The sequence below is a fragment of the Diceros bicornis genome, chromosome 10 (assembly GCF_020826845.1).
Source record: "Diceros bicornis minor isolate mBicDic1 chromosome 10, mDicBic1.mat.cur, whole genome shotgun sequence".
Lineage (NCBI taxonomy): Eukaryota > Metazoa > Chordata > Mammalia > Perissodactyla > Rhinocerotidae > Diceros > Diceros bicornis.
In genome coordinates, this window is record NC_080749.1 from 55,933,886 (window position 1) to 55,952,142 (window position 18,257).

The window sequence follows — 18,257 nt, forward strand, 5'->3', positions numbered from 1 at the left end:
CAGCTCAATGAGAGATTATGGATAGAGTGTGAGTTACCTTAAATGCAATGGCAAACTACAGAAGGATTTTAAGCAGAGAAGTGACATAATGTATTAAAAATAAAACCATCTAGGGGCCGGCCTGGTGGCGCAAGCAGTTAAGTGCGCGTGCTCCGCTGCGGTGGCCCGGGGTTTGCCGGTTCCTATCCCGGGCGTGCACCGATGCACTGCTTGGCAAGCCATGCTGTTGCGGCGTCCCATATAAAGTGGAGGAAGTTGGGCATGGATGTTAGCCCACGGACAGTCTTCCTCAGCAGAAAAAGAGGAGGATTGGCAGATGTTAGCGCAGGGCTGATCTTCCTCATGAAAAAAAATAAATAAATAAAATAAAACCATCTATGAAAAATAGATTGGAGATGGAAGTATAAAGTCCAGTTAGAAGGTAACTATTGCGCCGGCCCTGTGGCTTGGCAGTTAAGTGCACGCGCTCCGCTGCTGGTGGCCCGGGTTCGGATCCTGGGCGCACACCGAAGCACCACCTCTCTGGCCATGCTGAGGCCGCGTCCCACGTACAGCAACTAGAAGGATGTGCAGCTATGACATATAACTATCTACTGGGGCTTTGGGGGAAAAAAACAAATTACAAAAAAAAAAAATTATAGGAAGGTAACTGTTAATAATCCAAGTAAAAGATGATGATGGCTTGGACTAAAGTGGTGACACTGAAGACAGAGGAGGATAAATTAAGGATATATTCAGGACATAGGTCTAATAAGATTTGCTGTTGGCTTCAGTGTGAAGGAAAAGAAGGAATTAAGGTTTCTTGGCTTGAGCAACTAGATGGATGGAGAGAAAATTTACTGAGATAGGGAAAACTGTGGAAAGAATCAGGGGCTCTGATTTAGACACATTAAGTTTAAGATGTCTATTAGACATAGAAAAGGAAATGTCAAGATGAAGTTGGATATGAATATGGAAATCCAGGAAATATTTGGGTTGATATAAATTTGAGAGTCATCCGTATGTAGATGGGTTCTAAAGTTACGGGCCTGGATGAGATCTTCTAAGAAGAAAATCGAGAAAAAGAAGAGAAAGGGGCCCAGAACTGACTTTTTACAACTTGGTATCACTATGCCCTGCCCATGGGGAACTAACGACTAAGGAATGCAGGAAGAAGGAATGCCTCTCAAACGGGCTAAAGTAGCAATGAACAGGGAAAAACTATTGACTATGAAGGGATCGAAATGCTCTATAAGAAAAAAGATATGTATGTCAAAGATTTAACAGCATTTCTAATAACTGTGATAATGTGGAAACAACCTTAATGTCCAACAAGAACAGGATAATTAAATATATTAAGATAATGATAAAATAAAGTGCAACCATTAAAAATTATGATTTTGGAAAATTTTTAGTGACATAGAAAAAGGTTCATTAAGGCTGAATGTCTAAAGCATGTCAAAAAAGGATCTTTGTATTTTTCTGTGTATCCTTCTATCTTTCTGTGTAACTATTCACTTATATATACTTGTATGTATAAATGCGTGCACCTATCTAGGAAAAATGTTTCAAAATATTAGTAATTCTTATCACTCAATTATGGGCTAACAAGTGATTTTGGTTTTCTTCCTTGTATTTTTGTATTCTTAAAGTTTTCATAGTAAGAACGCACTTTTATAATCAGGAAATGAAAAAAAAACCCCACAAAACACATGCCTAGGTAAAAAGCTACTTCTTCTGCCTTACTTCTAGCTCCTCTGCCATGGCAGAAGTCCATTAATTAGGTTATGGTTTTAGAATAACATATTCTACAAAAGAACATTACCACTGCCTCTTTGTATGTCCCATTATCTCTTTATTATGCCCCACATGGTGCCCCCAAATAAATGTGTTCATTATATGTTCTTATGAATGAAAAGTGATCAAGAAGTACCCCTAATAATGGTTATTCAACCCACACTATAGCCCAGGTAGTCTCAGGTTACCAGGGTATTCAAGAACCAGGAATGAGGCCCAAAACCACACACAAAAGGCCTGTACTAATACAGTATCATCATCTTACTCTGCTGCTACCAAAGATCAACTGCTGAGAATGAGTAACTATTCCTTTAACCCTTTAAAAGCCTAAATAATCTTTGTTCAAACAATTTTTAGTTGTAAAAATTCTTAATTAAGCTGTCACTGTATAAAAGCAGTTAAAAATAAAATACCAAAACTCAGACAAATTAACTTAAATTTATATAGCATTTAAAGTAACTGTTTTATCTAAAATGACTGCTGTTCTCCTCTACAATTTTTCTGTAATAAAAAACTATCTATCTATAAAGGTGGAGTCTTCTTTCCCTGAAATTTCTGTGAGTATTCACCGACTTTCATACATAAGACTATTACCATCTGACACTGAATTGAGTACAATTTATTACATTAACATTTTACATAGATCAAATATTAAACTTTACTTGGGGTGCTGATTTTTTCCACCTAGTTTGTGTTTCTACCATAAATATAAATTTCTAACCTTTTCATCACTGGTGGTAGACTCTGGGTGAGGTAAAGGACTATCCTGGTGAGTTGTTTCTACAACAGAGGGCTCCTCAATTTTACTTCTTATGATGGGTGTTGCAAGAGGGGACAGATCTAGAGGCATCTAAAACGTGAATATTAAAGAAAATGTTAGGAGTTCAAAAACAGCCAATCAGTATGTCTAAAATAAGAAAGCACGAAGTGTAAACTATGATTATTGTTCTGTCAGAAGTACTCTTTTTTAATTTCATAGTTCACAACATACTTTTTTAATGTCGTCTTCTGAGGCTTTCTTGAATTCATTCTCAAATGGACTTGCCAACTCATTAAACAAACCCACTTCTTCACAGTTTTTCAAGAATCTTGTTGGTGTTGGGGTCTGATCTGAAATAAATGTCAAGAAGTAATCACACAGATTTAAATATCATATAGGACCCTAAAACATAGCTAGTAAATTAACAAACTAGCAGGATTGGTTCAGTCAGCTGTTAATTCTCTCTTTGGAAAGACCTCTTCCTTTAAAGCAAACAAAATTTGGTTAAGTTTTTGTTGCAGTTCAAGATATTTCCTCCAACTTTATGAATATAAAAGTATAACAGAAGTCCCTCTTGTTCCTTAGTCCATACCTTCTGTCTGAGTAGACTGACATAAGCATCCTCTACTCAGAGATCAACTATTATCATTATATAACACAACAAGAATTTTTAAAAATTTACGTAACTAAAAATTATGACTGTTTAAAATACATGCAATTTGGGGAAAACTAGGACAAGAGCATGTATATTTGCTCTAACTTGACCCTTCTACTAGTGTTTATAATCTATTCTGAAAGTAAGCTTAAGACAAAACAGAATCTTTAGTAGGTAGATCAAAATATTACAAAGAAGAAAAAGAAAGTTAAAACAAGAGCCCTAAACGCAAACACAAACCAAAACAAAACCCTCCTTATTACTATCCATTGAAGCTCATTTTCTATTTTAATGCATTTCTCAAGCTTGATACGAGGGGCTATGTGAGTTCATATCTATGGAATGTTCTAACTTAATTTCTAAGCAGCAGAGGAATAGTCAACTCTATTTTCTCACAACTTGAAACATTTTAACAATACTTGAATATGTACTCAAGCTATGTGCATACATGTATTGGTTACAGAACAAATGCCAGTTAAGGTCCATGTTGAATGAAAAACAGCACATTTATGAATTTTGCCTCTTCAATCTTATTATTTTCAAGGCTATTTATTTATATGGATCACAGAATTGGTAGCACATTCAAATTCTATTCACATTTTATATATTTTAGGGCATCAATTTTATATCAGGGATCTAGTCTAAGCTAAATAAAAGTATAAGGATGACTGCTAATTCAAGATAAAAGATTTATAAAATCTGTGAAATTAAAATTCATATATCTGTTAACTATTGTGTCCCCAAAAAGGGCATTACTTACTGTTTTATCTTTGCGCCCCCACACATATACCCCAGTACTCATATCCTCACTATATATAAATATATTTAACCCTAAAATGACCGTAGGCCTATCTCAGACACTATTAGTATTACCAGAATAACTGAAGGGACTCTATTGTGTCATCACTTTACCTACTAGTTAGTCTGCAACATACATACCTCTACCCTCAAAAAGACTTCCAAAATCATATTATAGTAAGGGCCCAGCATACAAATATCAGCTTAGGTCCATAGTGAATGAATTAGTAAACTGAATATAAATCTGACTCTTCTATTCATGCCCAAAGGGCTTGTCTATCTAAGTTCAACAGAAGGCTCCTAATTTGTGTTAAAGGGAGAGAAAAGTCTTAAAAATAAAATGTATATGCATAAATCACTTTTATCAGTAATTACTGGAATGATCAGGCTTAAGAGAAGTCAATACAGGTACAATTGTCTAAACATGCAGGTGGCAATGGCTATTGATCATCAAATATATATCACACACATCATGCATTATGTTTATACAGTACTGCTCAACTATTCATCTCAACATATGTTAGTGAAAAGATGGTCAACTGCTGTGTTTGAATGTGTTCTATTTTTCTACTGTATTAAATGTAAACAGGAAGGTTAATTTTTAGAAACCAATCTCAAAACAATTTTGAGTTAAGAAGTTACAGAGAGAAATGCTGCTCTAAGGCAGTAAGTTTCAGAGAAGCAAAGACCCTCATGCCCAAGAGAGCGAACCTTCCAGGCTGTTGTTGTTATTTTGCTTGTTTGACTGTTTTTTTCAGTTCTAGCTCTTAATATCAGACATACAATATTCTAAAGAAATGTATACCTCACTCTTCTCTGCCTCCTTATACTTATGGAACTGAGAATATGTTAAAAGTTCCCCTACATTTTTCCTAAATAAATTATTTTCAATACATTACCAACTTTTTGCTACCTCAAATTTTTTCATTACAAAAATTTTGACACTAAAAGTACAGGAAGAACCATCTACTATTATTAGCTTCATTATCTCTCCAAATTATTGCATATGACAATTTGATCTCTATGTTGGGTAGTAATTTAAAAGTATTAATAATATTCAGTATTCAGGTATAATTCCAGGCTAACAAATAGTATAACTTAAGCTTTACAAGAGAAAAGAAGAATTTAGGGTTAATTTGAATATTTATGATATGTGAATCTGTGGTTATGACACAAAAGGGTCTGAAATTTATAGAAATATACTAAATTTTATATAAAACTTTTTATCACAATACTTATAAAATATACAAAATGCAGTGAAATTACATATATTATGTGTGTATATATATTTACATACCAAAAAAGGGGCAGCTAATACAGCATGCAAGGACAATAAACCAATGCATGAAGTGAGTTTCTCTTTTCATATATTGTAACAGATAATCATCTGCTTAAGTAACACTGTATGTTCATAAGATCAAAAACATCCCCTTTATTGAGAGTATTTTACCAAAATAGATGTTTAGTCCCAAAAGAAATATAAACAAAATCCCACTGAACAAGTCTGCTAATTGCTCTTTCTCCAACAGGAAGAGCTTGATCATTTTCTATCTTCACACAACATTGTAAACCAGGTGTAAAGTGCTAAAAGAAACATGGACTAAACATCACATTAGTTCAATTATCAGTTAAATGAAAGCTTTGGAGATGGTATGAATGCTCCCAGGATTCTAATTAACTTCCAGAAAATTAACATTAAAATCTACATTTGAAAACTACACAAAAAAGTGAAATGAATGGTCAGAAGGAAACATGAAAATGTAATGGGTAAAATACATGTTGCCAACATTTATTGTAAATGAAGTCATTGGAATATCACCAGACTATATTATTTACAGAGAATACACAAAAATTGTGCACATTCCAGGTGAAATATGTATATAAGCTATTAATAAAAGCATATACTAACCAGCCACAATGACACTGTCATTACGTGCTGGACCAAATTTCAGTGTCATCTCATGTTTATGTTTATGGACAGCCAAATGATCCTCGTTGGTAAAACGCTGTGGCAAAAAGTTTTAAAATATAGTTAAGATTTTCAATTTGATCAAATAAGTAAAATGATAAGGAAATTCATTTCCACAACATGTAAAACCACCATTAACAATGAAATAGCAGTTTGTTAACTATAAAAGAATCTATTGTTAGTATAGATTAACATACTAGATTTCAAATAATCATAGAGAAACCCATTACTCAAGAATAAACAATACTGATATATTACTAGGTCAAATAACTCATTTGAGAGCATTTAAAAACAAAACCTGAGGCAAAGAAACTTTATATAAAATTCATTTGGATACTAAAAATAGACCACTATTAATTTTTTGCCATATCATAGTAGAAATATATACTCTATGGTATAATGACTTTTGACGAAAGTACTGTATTTATATAGACTTCAGGTTACTTACCCACTTCTAAAATGAGAACTTTCTTATAAAAATATTAATGCTGGACAAATTACGAAGTAAATCAGGGTCTTTATGTCACCACATAAAAAAAGAATGCCTCTGTTATAATCCAGTGAAGAAATAGCAACGAATACAATAACAAAGCAGTTCATTTTAAAATAAAATTAAATTAACTTAAAGATTATTTTTCATCACTGTTTCATCATAGTTCTTACATGAAAAATGAAGCAAAATTATTTTTAAAGCTACAATTAATTTGGATAGGTCATGCATGCCAAAGGTGACCTTTATGATTACAACACAATAAACGCATTGTTTAAATATTTCCTGACTGTATCTGGACATCAACCTTTATGAAGGTGCTCCTTATTGAGCAACATTTACACTGAAAATAGGGAGCACTTACTTTTTGTTATTTCAAAGCAATAATTATCCCCTTATAAATGGGTATGTATTTTAAAATTATATATATTTGAACTTGGTTCCCCTAAATCATTAAAATAGATTCCTTCTCTTGTGGAAATATTACTTCTGGATAAATTAAGAAGTAAATTAGGGTCTTTATGCTACCACATAAAAAAGGAATACCTCTGTTATAATCCAGCAAAGAAACAGCAACCAATACAATAGCAAAGCAGTTAATTTTAAAATAATCCAGCTCTTCTCCAGTCAAGTGCTATCTTCCTATTGCTTTATCATGATAAGAATCCCTCCCAAATTCGGAGGAATAAGTAGTCGTCATCCTTTGATAGACTGTTGAATAACAAAGCCCTTGGAGAATGAACTTATTATAGAGTCTACTGGCATTATTTCATTGCTTTTTCCTTCACATTATGGTTTTAAATGTACATGTCTTATATTCCATGCTAAAAGTATCTTAAAGCAAGATTCACTTTACGTTCCAAAGAACCTGACAATGTGGCTTCTCCATGGAAGGCAATCATTACACATTTGGGAATAAACACCTTTTGGTAGAGGTCCTAGATTTAAAAACAGCAAAATCAGCATAATTCCAGAACTTGGAAAGTTATCTTCTACGAATTTTATTCTACCTGTATCCTCTGTTTGGATTGGTTTGACCACAAATATCCAAATCAAAGAGCAACTACATATAGAATAAATAACATTATGTTTTATACAAAACATGTGAAAATGGCACCAAGATTGATCCGAAGTGAAAAGGAGAGCTAGAAGGACTCTAAAAACCATTTAAGATCATATGAATATTAAAAGGGGAAATGCAAAGAATTTCAATTTACAAAGTCTCATGTAGGATCTATAGATCAAATTTACCTAAATGGTATTTATAAAGGGATTGTTGATCATGTAATGATATTATTTATACAAATGGATAAAATACACTGAAATTGGCACTCGATACAGGTGAGTTTAACCTTGGCTATCATCTGAGAAAATTTATTTATCTCTAACAAGAAACTTAAAAAGACAGTGACAAAAGGCAACCTTGTTAAAAGGCAGTCACCAGGAGAAAAAAATATATATATATGAATGAAAGGCATTCTTTTTTCAACAAATACTTATAAAATACCTACTACATGCTAAGATAAAATTTTTGTAGAATCTATTTGAATTGCTTTCCCAGCCAAATTAAAGTTTATTCTAAAAATAAATTTTGTAGAAAAATTATGATACTGCTAGTAATAACATATCGTATTCATATAATTTCTTTCTTCCAGGCAATTGAGAGCACAACTCCAATGCAAAACGTTGTACATGTGCACGGTATTTTGTTAAACAAGACTTTGAACACATAGCTGAATAAACAATGAGAAAGGCAGTCCAGAAAGGTAGGCTAGGATAACCACCTCTCTTAAAAGTTTAAAAAAGAAGGGCAACCTGATAGATGGGAGGGAGGTGAATCAGTTGCTTCCACAATAAATTAATTTAAGCTCTGATAGCTGAAAAATCTATGTTTCCAAGGCTTGAACACTCTCACTAGAATTACTTCCTAAGACATCAGTTATTCTGCATTTAATATATGCATTCACATCCATGATATAGATTATTATTCCCATTTAACCGATAAAGTAGGCGAAACTAAGTTATAAAGACATCAGGCCAACAGCTCATTTTATTACTTCTTTCACTAGTTGAAGGAATCTATTCAACATCAGGAAGTTACTGATTAACACACACACAAACACACTCACACACACCCCTTCACTGCAACTTTATACTAAATAAAATGAATCTTTATCTCCTTTGTAAAACAGCTTATAGTGTATAAACATTCAAACAATAAAGCAAAATGTACAAAGAACCTTAAAAATATGTATAGATTTTAAGCCAGTAATTCTATTTCTAAAAATATATTTTGAGGAATTAATTAGAGATGTACATAAAGGGTTATGTAGAAGGATATTCATCACAGTGTTGCTTATAATACTGGAATTAATTTAAAAGTTCATAATAAAGGAATGGGTAAATAAATTATGAGACCTGTTCTGGCAATACACAGCAGCTTAAACCCATGTGTTCAATTAACACACAAAATGCTCACGATACATATAATATCATCTGCATACAAACAGAATACAAAACTCTATGTGCAGTATAGTTCCAGTTATGTTTTAAAAACAAAAGAGGGAAGGATTTAGGAAATGTACCAAATGTTAACAGAAGTCCTCTCTGTATTTTATTTTGTCCTTTTAAACTTGTCAACATTTTCTGTGATGCTTTTTTAATTAAGAGGAAATAAAAACTTTTATATACAAAGACCTGTATTCAAATATAACTTGAAGTCTGAACATTCTATTTACGCATGTTTCACTATACACTAACACCAGACTAGGCCTGGGTTCAAATTTATCTCCAATACTTGCTGGTTCTGTGACTCAGAGGAATTCAGTAATACGTTTTAAGTTCAATTGCTCACCTGTAAAATGAGGCCAGTAGCATCCATTTCATAGGATTGTTGTGAGGATTAAATGACATAATCCACATAACCTTCTTAGCACAGTGACTGGCTAACTTACAAAACGTTATTATCATTATAATTGCTTTTATTACTATGACAGCTATTATATGAATCTTTAATTCCTCAAATCCTTTTTGAAACAAGTTGGGGCACAGATAAATAATAGACATGGTATCCAACTGATAAATATTTGAAAGCTCTCTTTGGTGGTTCAGAGGTAATTTTGTGTGTGTGTGTATTTCTTGGGTAAAGGTTTTTGTTGTTATTGTTTTGAATAAACGTTTTAGTTTGGAAAACCCTTAAATTTACAGAAAAGTTGCAAAGATAGTACAGAGAGTTCCTACACACTCCTTTCTCAGTTTCAGTTCCCCCAATGTTCTCATCTTACATTACTGTGGTACATTTATCAAAACTAAGAAACAAACATTGATACATTACTATTCACTAAACTCCACACTTCAGTAACTTTGTTTTAAACTTTAAAAGTACTACCCAGCTTAACCAGACTCAGGCTCCAAATGACTTTTTGCTAAGTTTCCAAATTCAGAATCATCTCTGAAAACTATGGTAAGGACTGCTTGCCTCAATATCTATTACTCTTTTTCCTTCAATAAAAGAACTTCTGAATTTTAGGTGAGCACTTGGGTGCCCAGAACAAAGACTACATTTTCTACCTTTCTTTGCAGTTAGGTGGCCATGTAATTGAGTTCTGGCCAAAAGGAATGAGTGAAAATTATTTGCATTACTTCCAGTTAATGCTCCTAAAGTGGCAAGGGTGTCTGTGTTCTGCTCTGCTTCCCCGTCTCCCTCCCTTATTGCTAGAATGAGGACTTGATGGCAGGAGCTAGAATGGCCATCCTGGGCTAATAACAGAAGTTGCATATTGAGGACAGCAGAGCCAGCCAGCCCTGGAACTCCTACTTCTTGGCTGTTACATAAAAACAAACTGTTCAATCTATTGTTAGGTTAAGTCTTTGTCTTAACCTGCATCCTAAGTAATATAAGGGGCAAAAAATCTGCCACTCCTAAGGCTATGTAAAACAATGGGCCATAGCCTCTAAAGGTAATTTCTTTTGTACAAAAGGATAAACAGAAATATAGTTTCTTTATGGCAACTATAGCAAAGGAAATATGTTTGTATGTCTAAGTTTTGATAAGCTTTCTTCTCTCTATTCAAACCTTCCACACCTCTTCGCCCCTTTTCACTCTTAGTTACTATGGATAAACTGTCCACGGTCCTATCTAAGGCCGGTCCCTTCACTTGAGCACTGGATCCTATCCTCTCTTACCTGTGTAAGGACCCCACTCCTGCAACAGTCCCTCTCTGAAGCGTCAAATATGCTGTGATAGTCCCACCTTAAAATGCAAAACAAATAAAAAAGCTCCATCTTCAATCTTCCTCCAGCAGTAGTTTACTGTTCCCTTTAAGCTAAACTCCAAGAAAGAGGTGTCTTATAATGTCTCCACTTCTGGTTCTCCCCATTTACTCTTCAACCTACTCTAATCGCATTGTTGTCACTGCTGCTTCACTGAAGCTACTCTTAGCAAGGTGTCTAATAATCTCCATTATTTCTAAATCCAACGGTAAACACCGAATTCTCCCCTTATCCTATCAACTATATTACTACATTGTTCCCCCTACTTTGAAATGCTTTTTCTCCTTGAATTCCAGGACACAATTTTCTCCATTTTCTGCTGCTTCTCAGCCTCCTATGTTACATCTTCCCCCTCTTTCTGATTTTTAAACACTGGAGTGCCTTAAAGCTTAATTCTCACTCTTCTTTATCTACACTATCCAAATATAGAAGTAAAACTAAGCAATATGGGAATTACAGGTTATCAGACAAAATGTATTACAAATTTTAACAATGTAAAAGTAATAGAATAATTATCAGACATCAAGAGATGAGAAAGAAGAGGCAGGAGGAAGCATGAAGGTCAACTCCTTTCATAATAGGGAATTCTAACTTCTTAATATGTTTCATATTTTTTAATAATAGACAGGTCTTTTAAGAAACAATCTCTATGATACACATACACACAGATATTTCTTATATTCAGCACTGTTTCTTTTTATTCTGTTGAATTTAAGTAAATTTAAATATAATGCTTTTTATTAAAAATGGCATTGTATTACTAAGGAGTCAATCATAAGGCAACAGAAACCATTCTAACTATTTTTTAAGCAGAAAAGAAGAACGACAAGGAATTAGGGGCCTTTTTGAGCTGAGTTTCCAAGAATGAGTCCCAGAACAACATGGCAAAACTTGTCATTGTCCCAAGGCTGGCTCTAGAAACTTATTGTATTTGCTATAATCCAGGGATTACAGAATCACGTTGCGTCTGTTCAATCCACTCCAGCAAAATGGATGACTTGAGTAATACCACTCTCTCTCCATTTAACTCAGTACCAAATCCAAGGAGTAAATGTGATTTACCAGAATGAGTAAATCTGGTTGGTGGAACCTAAAATCATATCCAGAATTCTGCTTGCAAAGGATTCTGAGAATTGTAGTTTTTAGCTTTCTTGAATTTACAGAAAAAGGTATACCAAATATTTCTTCAAAATATATGTCAAATCAGTCTATTTCGCTATATGTCCACTGTTACCACCAAGTCAAAGCCACCATTATCTTTCACCTGACAGCTGTCAGTCTCTACTCTTCCTGCTTCCACTCTTAGCTCAGCAATGGCTTTTCACTGCTCTGTGAATAAAACCCAAACAACACCTTATCTGTCTATAAAGCTCTACAGGGACTCTTTTTTCCTACCTTTCTGACCGCATCTCTTACCCTTACCCTCACTGATAACTATACGACCCAGCCACAATAGTTGTCTTTCTATCTGTAAACACACCAAACTCATTCTCTCCTTTATATTTGCTGTTTATGTTTGCTGTTCCTTCAGTTTGGAAAACTCTTCCCCCAAGGGTATGCTCCCACATTTTCATGTCTTTATTCAAATGTCACCTTATCAGAGAGGCATTCCCTAACCAACGTATCTAAAATAGCACCAACTCCAGTAACTCCTATTTTTTATCCTGCTCAACACCATTAGACACCATGTAAATCAAGATCATAATGAGATACCACTACTGCCTCACCGGAATGATTAAAATTAACAGACTATCCAAAACAATCTTGAAAAAAGAGAACTAAATTGGAGAACTTACCCTACCTGACTGGAAGTCTTACTGTAAAGCTAGAGTAATCAAGACAGTGTGGTACTGGCATAAAAGTTGAGAGATTGTTGAAAGGAATAGAATAGAAACAGACCTACACTTACAGTCATTTGATTTTCAATAAAGGAGCTGCAGCGGGCCGGCCTCGTGGCTTAGCGGTTAAGTGCCCTCGCTCCGCTACTGGCGGCCAGGGTTCGGATCCTGGGTGCGCCCCAACGCACTGCTTCTCCGGCCATGCTGAGGCCGCGTCCCACATACAGCAACTGGAAGGATGTGCAACTATGACACACAACTATCTACTGGGGCTTTGGGGAGAAAAGGGGGGTGGGGAAGGAGGAGGATTGGCAATAGATGTTAGCTCAGAGCCGGTCTTCCTCAGCACAAAGAGGAGGATTAGCACGGATGTTAGCTCAGGGCTGTTCCTCCTCACAAAAAAATAAATAAATAAAAAATAAAGGAGGGGCCGGCCCCGTGGCTTGGTGGTTGGGTGCGCGCGCTCCGCTGCTGGCGGCCTGGGTTCGGATCCCGGGCGCGCACCGACGCACCGCTTCTCTGGCCATGCTGGGGCCGCGTCCCACATACAGCAACTGGAAGGATGTGCAACTATGACATACAACTGTCTGCTGGGGCTTTGGGGGAAAAATAAATAAAATTATTTAAAAAATAAACAAATAGAAAAAAAAATAAAGGAGCTGAGGCAATTTAATGGAGAAAAAAAATCTTTTAAACAAATGATGCCGGAATACCTGAAAAACTATATGGGAAAAAAGTGAGATTCAACTCCTACCTCACACTAAATACAAGAATTATTTCAAGATGGAACAGAGACCTAAATGAAAAACCAAGCTTTCAGAGAAAAATAAAAGGAGAATATCTTTGTGACTTAAGGGTGGGCAAAGGTTTCTTAGACAAGTCACAGAAAGCAAAACCATAGAAGACAAAAAAAATTAACACATTAGACTTCATTAAAATTAGAGACATCTGTTCATCAAAAGACATTATTATGAAAACTAAGATGCAAACAACAATCTTGGAGAAACTATTTGACAATGGACTGGTATCCAGGATATATCAAGAACTCATACAACTCAATAATTAAAAGACAGACAACTCAATTTTTAAAATAGGCGAAAGATTTGAAAAGATATTTCACAAAAGATAAGGTATACAAATGGCCAATAAGCACATGAAAAATTGCCCATCTCTTCATTAGTCATCAAAGAAATTCAAATTAAAACCACACTATAGGGGCCGGCCCCATGGCTTAGGGGTTAAGTGCGTGCGCTCCGCTCCTGGCTGCCTGGGTCCAGATCCCGGGTGCTCACCGATACACCACTTGTCCGGCCATGCTGAGGCGGCGTCCCACATACAGCAACTAGAGGGATGTACAACTATGACATACAACTATCTACTGGGGCTTTGGGGAGAAAAGGGAGGAAAAAAAAAAAAAAGACGGAGGACTGGCAATAGATGTTAGCTCAGGGCTGCTCTTCCTCAGCAAAAAGAGGAGGATTGGCATGGATGTTAGCTCAGGGCTGATGTTCCTCACAAAAAAAAAAAAAACAAAAAAACACCACATTATGTATCAGTATACACAGCGAAAATGGCTGAAAATCAAAGACTGACAACATCAAATGTTGGCAAGGATACGGCACAAGACCTGTTATACACTGTTGGTGGGAATGTAAAGTGGTACATCCATTTTGGAAAGCAGTTTGGCAATTTCCTGAAAAGTAAATGTATAAATATCATATGTTCCCATCATTATACTCCTAGGTATTTACTCAAGAGAAAAGAAAGCATGCATCCATACAAAGACTTGTACACAAATATTCACACCAGCTTTGTCTGTAATAACTAAAAATTGGAAATAAGCCAAATGTTTATAATTGTAGAATAATGAAATACTACTCCCACGAGGCCGGCCCATTGGCGTAGTGGTTAAAGTTTGCGTGCTTTGCTTCGGCAGCCCAGGGTTCGCAGGTTTAGATCCTGGGCCCGGACCTATGCACCACTCATCAAGCCATGCTGTGGGGGGATCCCATATATAAAATACAGGAAGACTGGCACAGATGTTAGCTCAGGGCCAATACTCCTCAGCAAAAAGAGGAAGATTGGCAAGGATGTTAGCTCATGGCCAATCTCTCGCACCAAAAAAAAAAAAAAAAAAAGAAAGAAAGAAATACTACTCCCTCAAGGAAAAGAAATTAACTAGTGATCATATAACATGGAGAAATTGTAAATTATGTGGAATGAAAGAAGTCAGACAAAAGTAATATACTATATATTCCATTTATATAAAATTCTAGAAAATGCAAACTAATCTATAGGGACAGAAGGCAGATCAGTGGTTAACAGGGGCGAGAGGGGCAAGATGGAGGGAAAACAAATGTGCATGAGGAAACTTTTGGGGCAACGAATATATTCGCTATCTTAATTGTGGTGATAGATTTCTGGGTATGTATGTGTTAAAATGTATCAAATTGTACTCTATAAATTACGTGCAGTTTACTGTATATCAATTATACCTCAATTTAAAATATCAAATTTGTTAGCCCATGGCCAGTCTTTCTCAGCAAAAAGAGGAGGACTGGCATGGATGTTAGCTTAGGGCTGATCTTCCTCACAAAAAAATAAAAAATAAAAACTAAAAAATAAACTATCAAATAAAGAAAATAAGACCCAATGAAACACTTTAATGCTTATTCATGATTTATAGTTGTATATTTAAGTACTCTGTAATTTTACTACACATTAAATTTATTCTTTCATTCCTTAATGTCTAGTTATTTTAAGATTAGAATAACTATAATAGCAATGATTAATAATTTAATGGCCAGTAAAAAATGCTGAAATATTATTTTCTGAAAATGTTTCCACACATGCTTTCTATTAAAGATGTTAGACTTAAGAACATTAATACATTAATGATACTCTCAGAGGTAAATATTAGTTAATTTCATAAGAGTTCAGCAAGTAAAATAATTTTCATACAAGATAATGTATATTTTATTTCCAATTAGGCAGTTTACAATGATTTTCAACCAATAATGGTCAAAGGAAAGAAATTTTTTTTAGTGAGGAAGATCAGCCCTGAGCTAACATCCATGCCAATCCTCCTCTTTTTGCTGAGGAAGACTGGCCCTGGGCTAACATCCATGCCCATCTTCCTCTACTTTATGTGGGATGCCGCCACAGCATGTCCTGATAAGTCGTGTATTGGTGCACACCCGGGATCCGAACCTGGGCTGGCAGCAGAAGAGTGCACGCACTTAACCGCTACGCCATGGGGCCAGCCCCAAATGAAAATATTTTTAAACCCTGGATTTTGTCCAGGGTTTCCACCTTTCCATTCCAAGATTTTTTTTTTTTCCATATTAGATTGTGTTTTTTAAAACTCAGATATGCTATTGAGGAAAAAGAAGAATTTCTTCCCCAAATTTTTCTGGGTTATTTTCATTCTAACTCCAAAATTGTACAAATCATTGTAAGAGTATCCTTTTAATGATAACATAAATTCTCATCAGTGTCTTTAATAAATGTGAATATACAAAATGATTTAAAGTAATTTATATATTACCTGGCCACATCCAGGGGCAGTGCATAGAAAGGGTTTGTCATCACTCATATTCCACAGGTCCTTGTATTGCCTATAACAAAACATTAAGAGATGGCTAAATGTTTTACAGTACAGATTTTTAAATAAAGAATAATTAAAAATGTAGTATTATTTGATTTTTACTAAGCTTATTACCTTTTCTATTTGAATGTGAAATAAAACACGTTTCCTAACATTTTAACCCTATCTTCCATCTTCTTATTATGAGTAGACAAAATATACATAACATGCAGATTTTACACTACAGAAAAAGGGGTTAAGAACTCTGGTCTATCAGGCTCTTTCCTATTCAACGGTATAAGGGCAGAAAAAATGAAATAATTAGAAAATCACTACTTTGATCCCCAATGAAATAATGGATCTAGGTAACTAACATAAATGTCTGATAAAACCACTAGGAGAAAAGGTGATGGGAACTTGATAAGAGTTGCATCAGGCTGACAGCACCTGAACTCCCGGGTCAGTCTTAAATTAACATCACTGAAAGTGGGACAAATAGACATTATGTGCCTCCTGATAAGATGCAACAAACAGAAAGCACATAAAGTATTCTTAGGGGGGAAAAAAGTCAAACCTCAATCTAATCAAGCTTCTCTAGATCCAACTACAGGAAATACAGGAGATAGAAAAATATGTCACACACCACCACCAGAATGCAATCAGCCAAATTCTATAGGACAAAAGACCTGGTCTCTTCAACAAATAAGTGTCATGGGGAATAAAAGAAGAGAGGAGGTAGGGGAACTGTTTTAGATCAAAAGAGGTTTAAAAAACATATTAACCAAACACAATATGGGGACCTTTTTGGATCCTGATTTGAACAAAACAACAACAAAAAGACATTTTTGAGTCAAGATTATTCTCCTACTTTTTGATTTAGGCTTTGAGTTCCCAATCATTCCTGCCATCAACCTGTAGGTTTTAATTTGTTTTGGCTTTCTTTCTAGAAATTATATACAACTGTATTTGACTCAACTAAAAATTCTGTAACATTATTCCTTTTCCAATATTAGTTTGTTAACCATTCAGAGCAACGTCTCCCAAAGCATTTTCAACAGGGATAACAATGGCTATTACAGAAAAAAGGTATGTGGCCAAACAAATTTAGAAACTGCCAGAGTACTTTTTATGTAGGACTTTTCAGAGCCTTTAACCTGTTCAAGTGAAATGACTGCAGGAGCAACCAGAAATATGGCATTTTTGCCACATCCATTTGTTATTTGAACCTTTTTTTCACAGAACATCTCATCTCACAGAACATCAACGTTAATACTAGTAAGTACTATTTGGAATTCATTTTAGGGGAAATCAAAACCCTAAAATATGTTTATGTTTGTCATAGTCGAGTATATTTTGATGCTCTATTTGATAATTTAAAAACACAATAAGAATATCAGCTAAACCACATACTAGATAAGTGTTTTCATATTTATGGAAAAAAACACTGAAATATTTATCTGGAAACAACCTATGAAAATTTTTATAATCAAAAATATGAAAAATGGCTAAAAATACCAAATATTGCATACATACCTGGCAGAATTCACATGTAACTTGAATTTCATAAGTTGACCAACTTATCACGTCCTCTTTTTCATGGCAAAGATACTGAAAAACAAAGTGGTTTCATACTGTTAAAAATGGTTTTGAAACATTTCTTGAAACACAGTAGAAAATAAAAACACTCAAATAATTACACTTTCAGTAACATTATTGTAATCCAAAAACCCTGTCATCATCAAGAATCTAATAGAGTACTGCTCCTGAAAAACAAATACCTATATAAATGCCTTAAACATAGGTATTAATATATCTATTAATTGCCCTCCATCACAAAGAAGGCAAAAGAGGAAGAAACATTTAATTCAGCCCATAGGCTATGGTTGAAGGGCAGCCACTAAGCAGCCACTAAAAGAGTAACTTATGAAGTCTAATGAGAAAGATGAGATTTAGTATTTCAAAATATGTATTCAGAAAGCTTTTAATGTTTTAAAATGTAGTCAATAGTGATGTGATTCTCTGCCTCATTCATTAAAATCTATTTGTCCCATAATGTAGTTGATCTATATAAGCAGCTCCCTCTTCCATAACTTTATAACTTACTTATTTGCTA

At 34.7% G+C, this 18,257-nt stretch overlaps 1 protein-coding gene across 1 annotated transcript in view; it reads right to left on the reverse strand.

Annotated features, from left to right (window-relative positions):
- ATF2 (activating transcription factor 2) overlaps nucleotides 1-18,257 on the reverse strand; it is an 82,840-nt gene that overhangs the window by 37,457 nt on the left and 27,126 nt on the right. The window contains exons 3-7 of the mRNA XM_058549297.1: nucleotides 17,678-17,752; nucleotides 16,106-16,175; nucleotides 5,899-5,995; nucleotides 2,768-2,886; nucleotides 2,498-2,626 (exon numbers count right to left, since the gene is read on the reverse strand). Of these exons, the coding sequence (XP_058405280.1) occupies nucleotides 2,498-2,626; nucleotides 2,768-2,886; nucleotides 5,899-5,995; nucleotides 16,106-16,175; nucleotides 17,678-17,709 (447 nt within the window). The 5' untranslated portion in view covers nucleotides 17,710-17,752. The remainder of the gene's footprint in view (nucleotides 1-2,497; nucleotides 2,627-2,767; nucleotides 2,887-5,898; nucleotides 5,996-16,105; nucleotides 16,176-17,677; nucleotides 17,753-18,257) is intronic.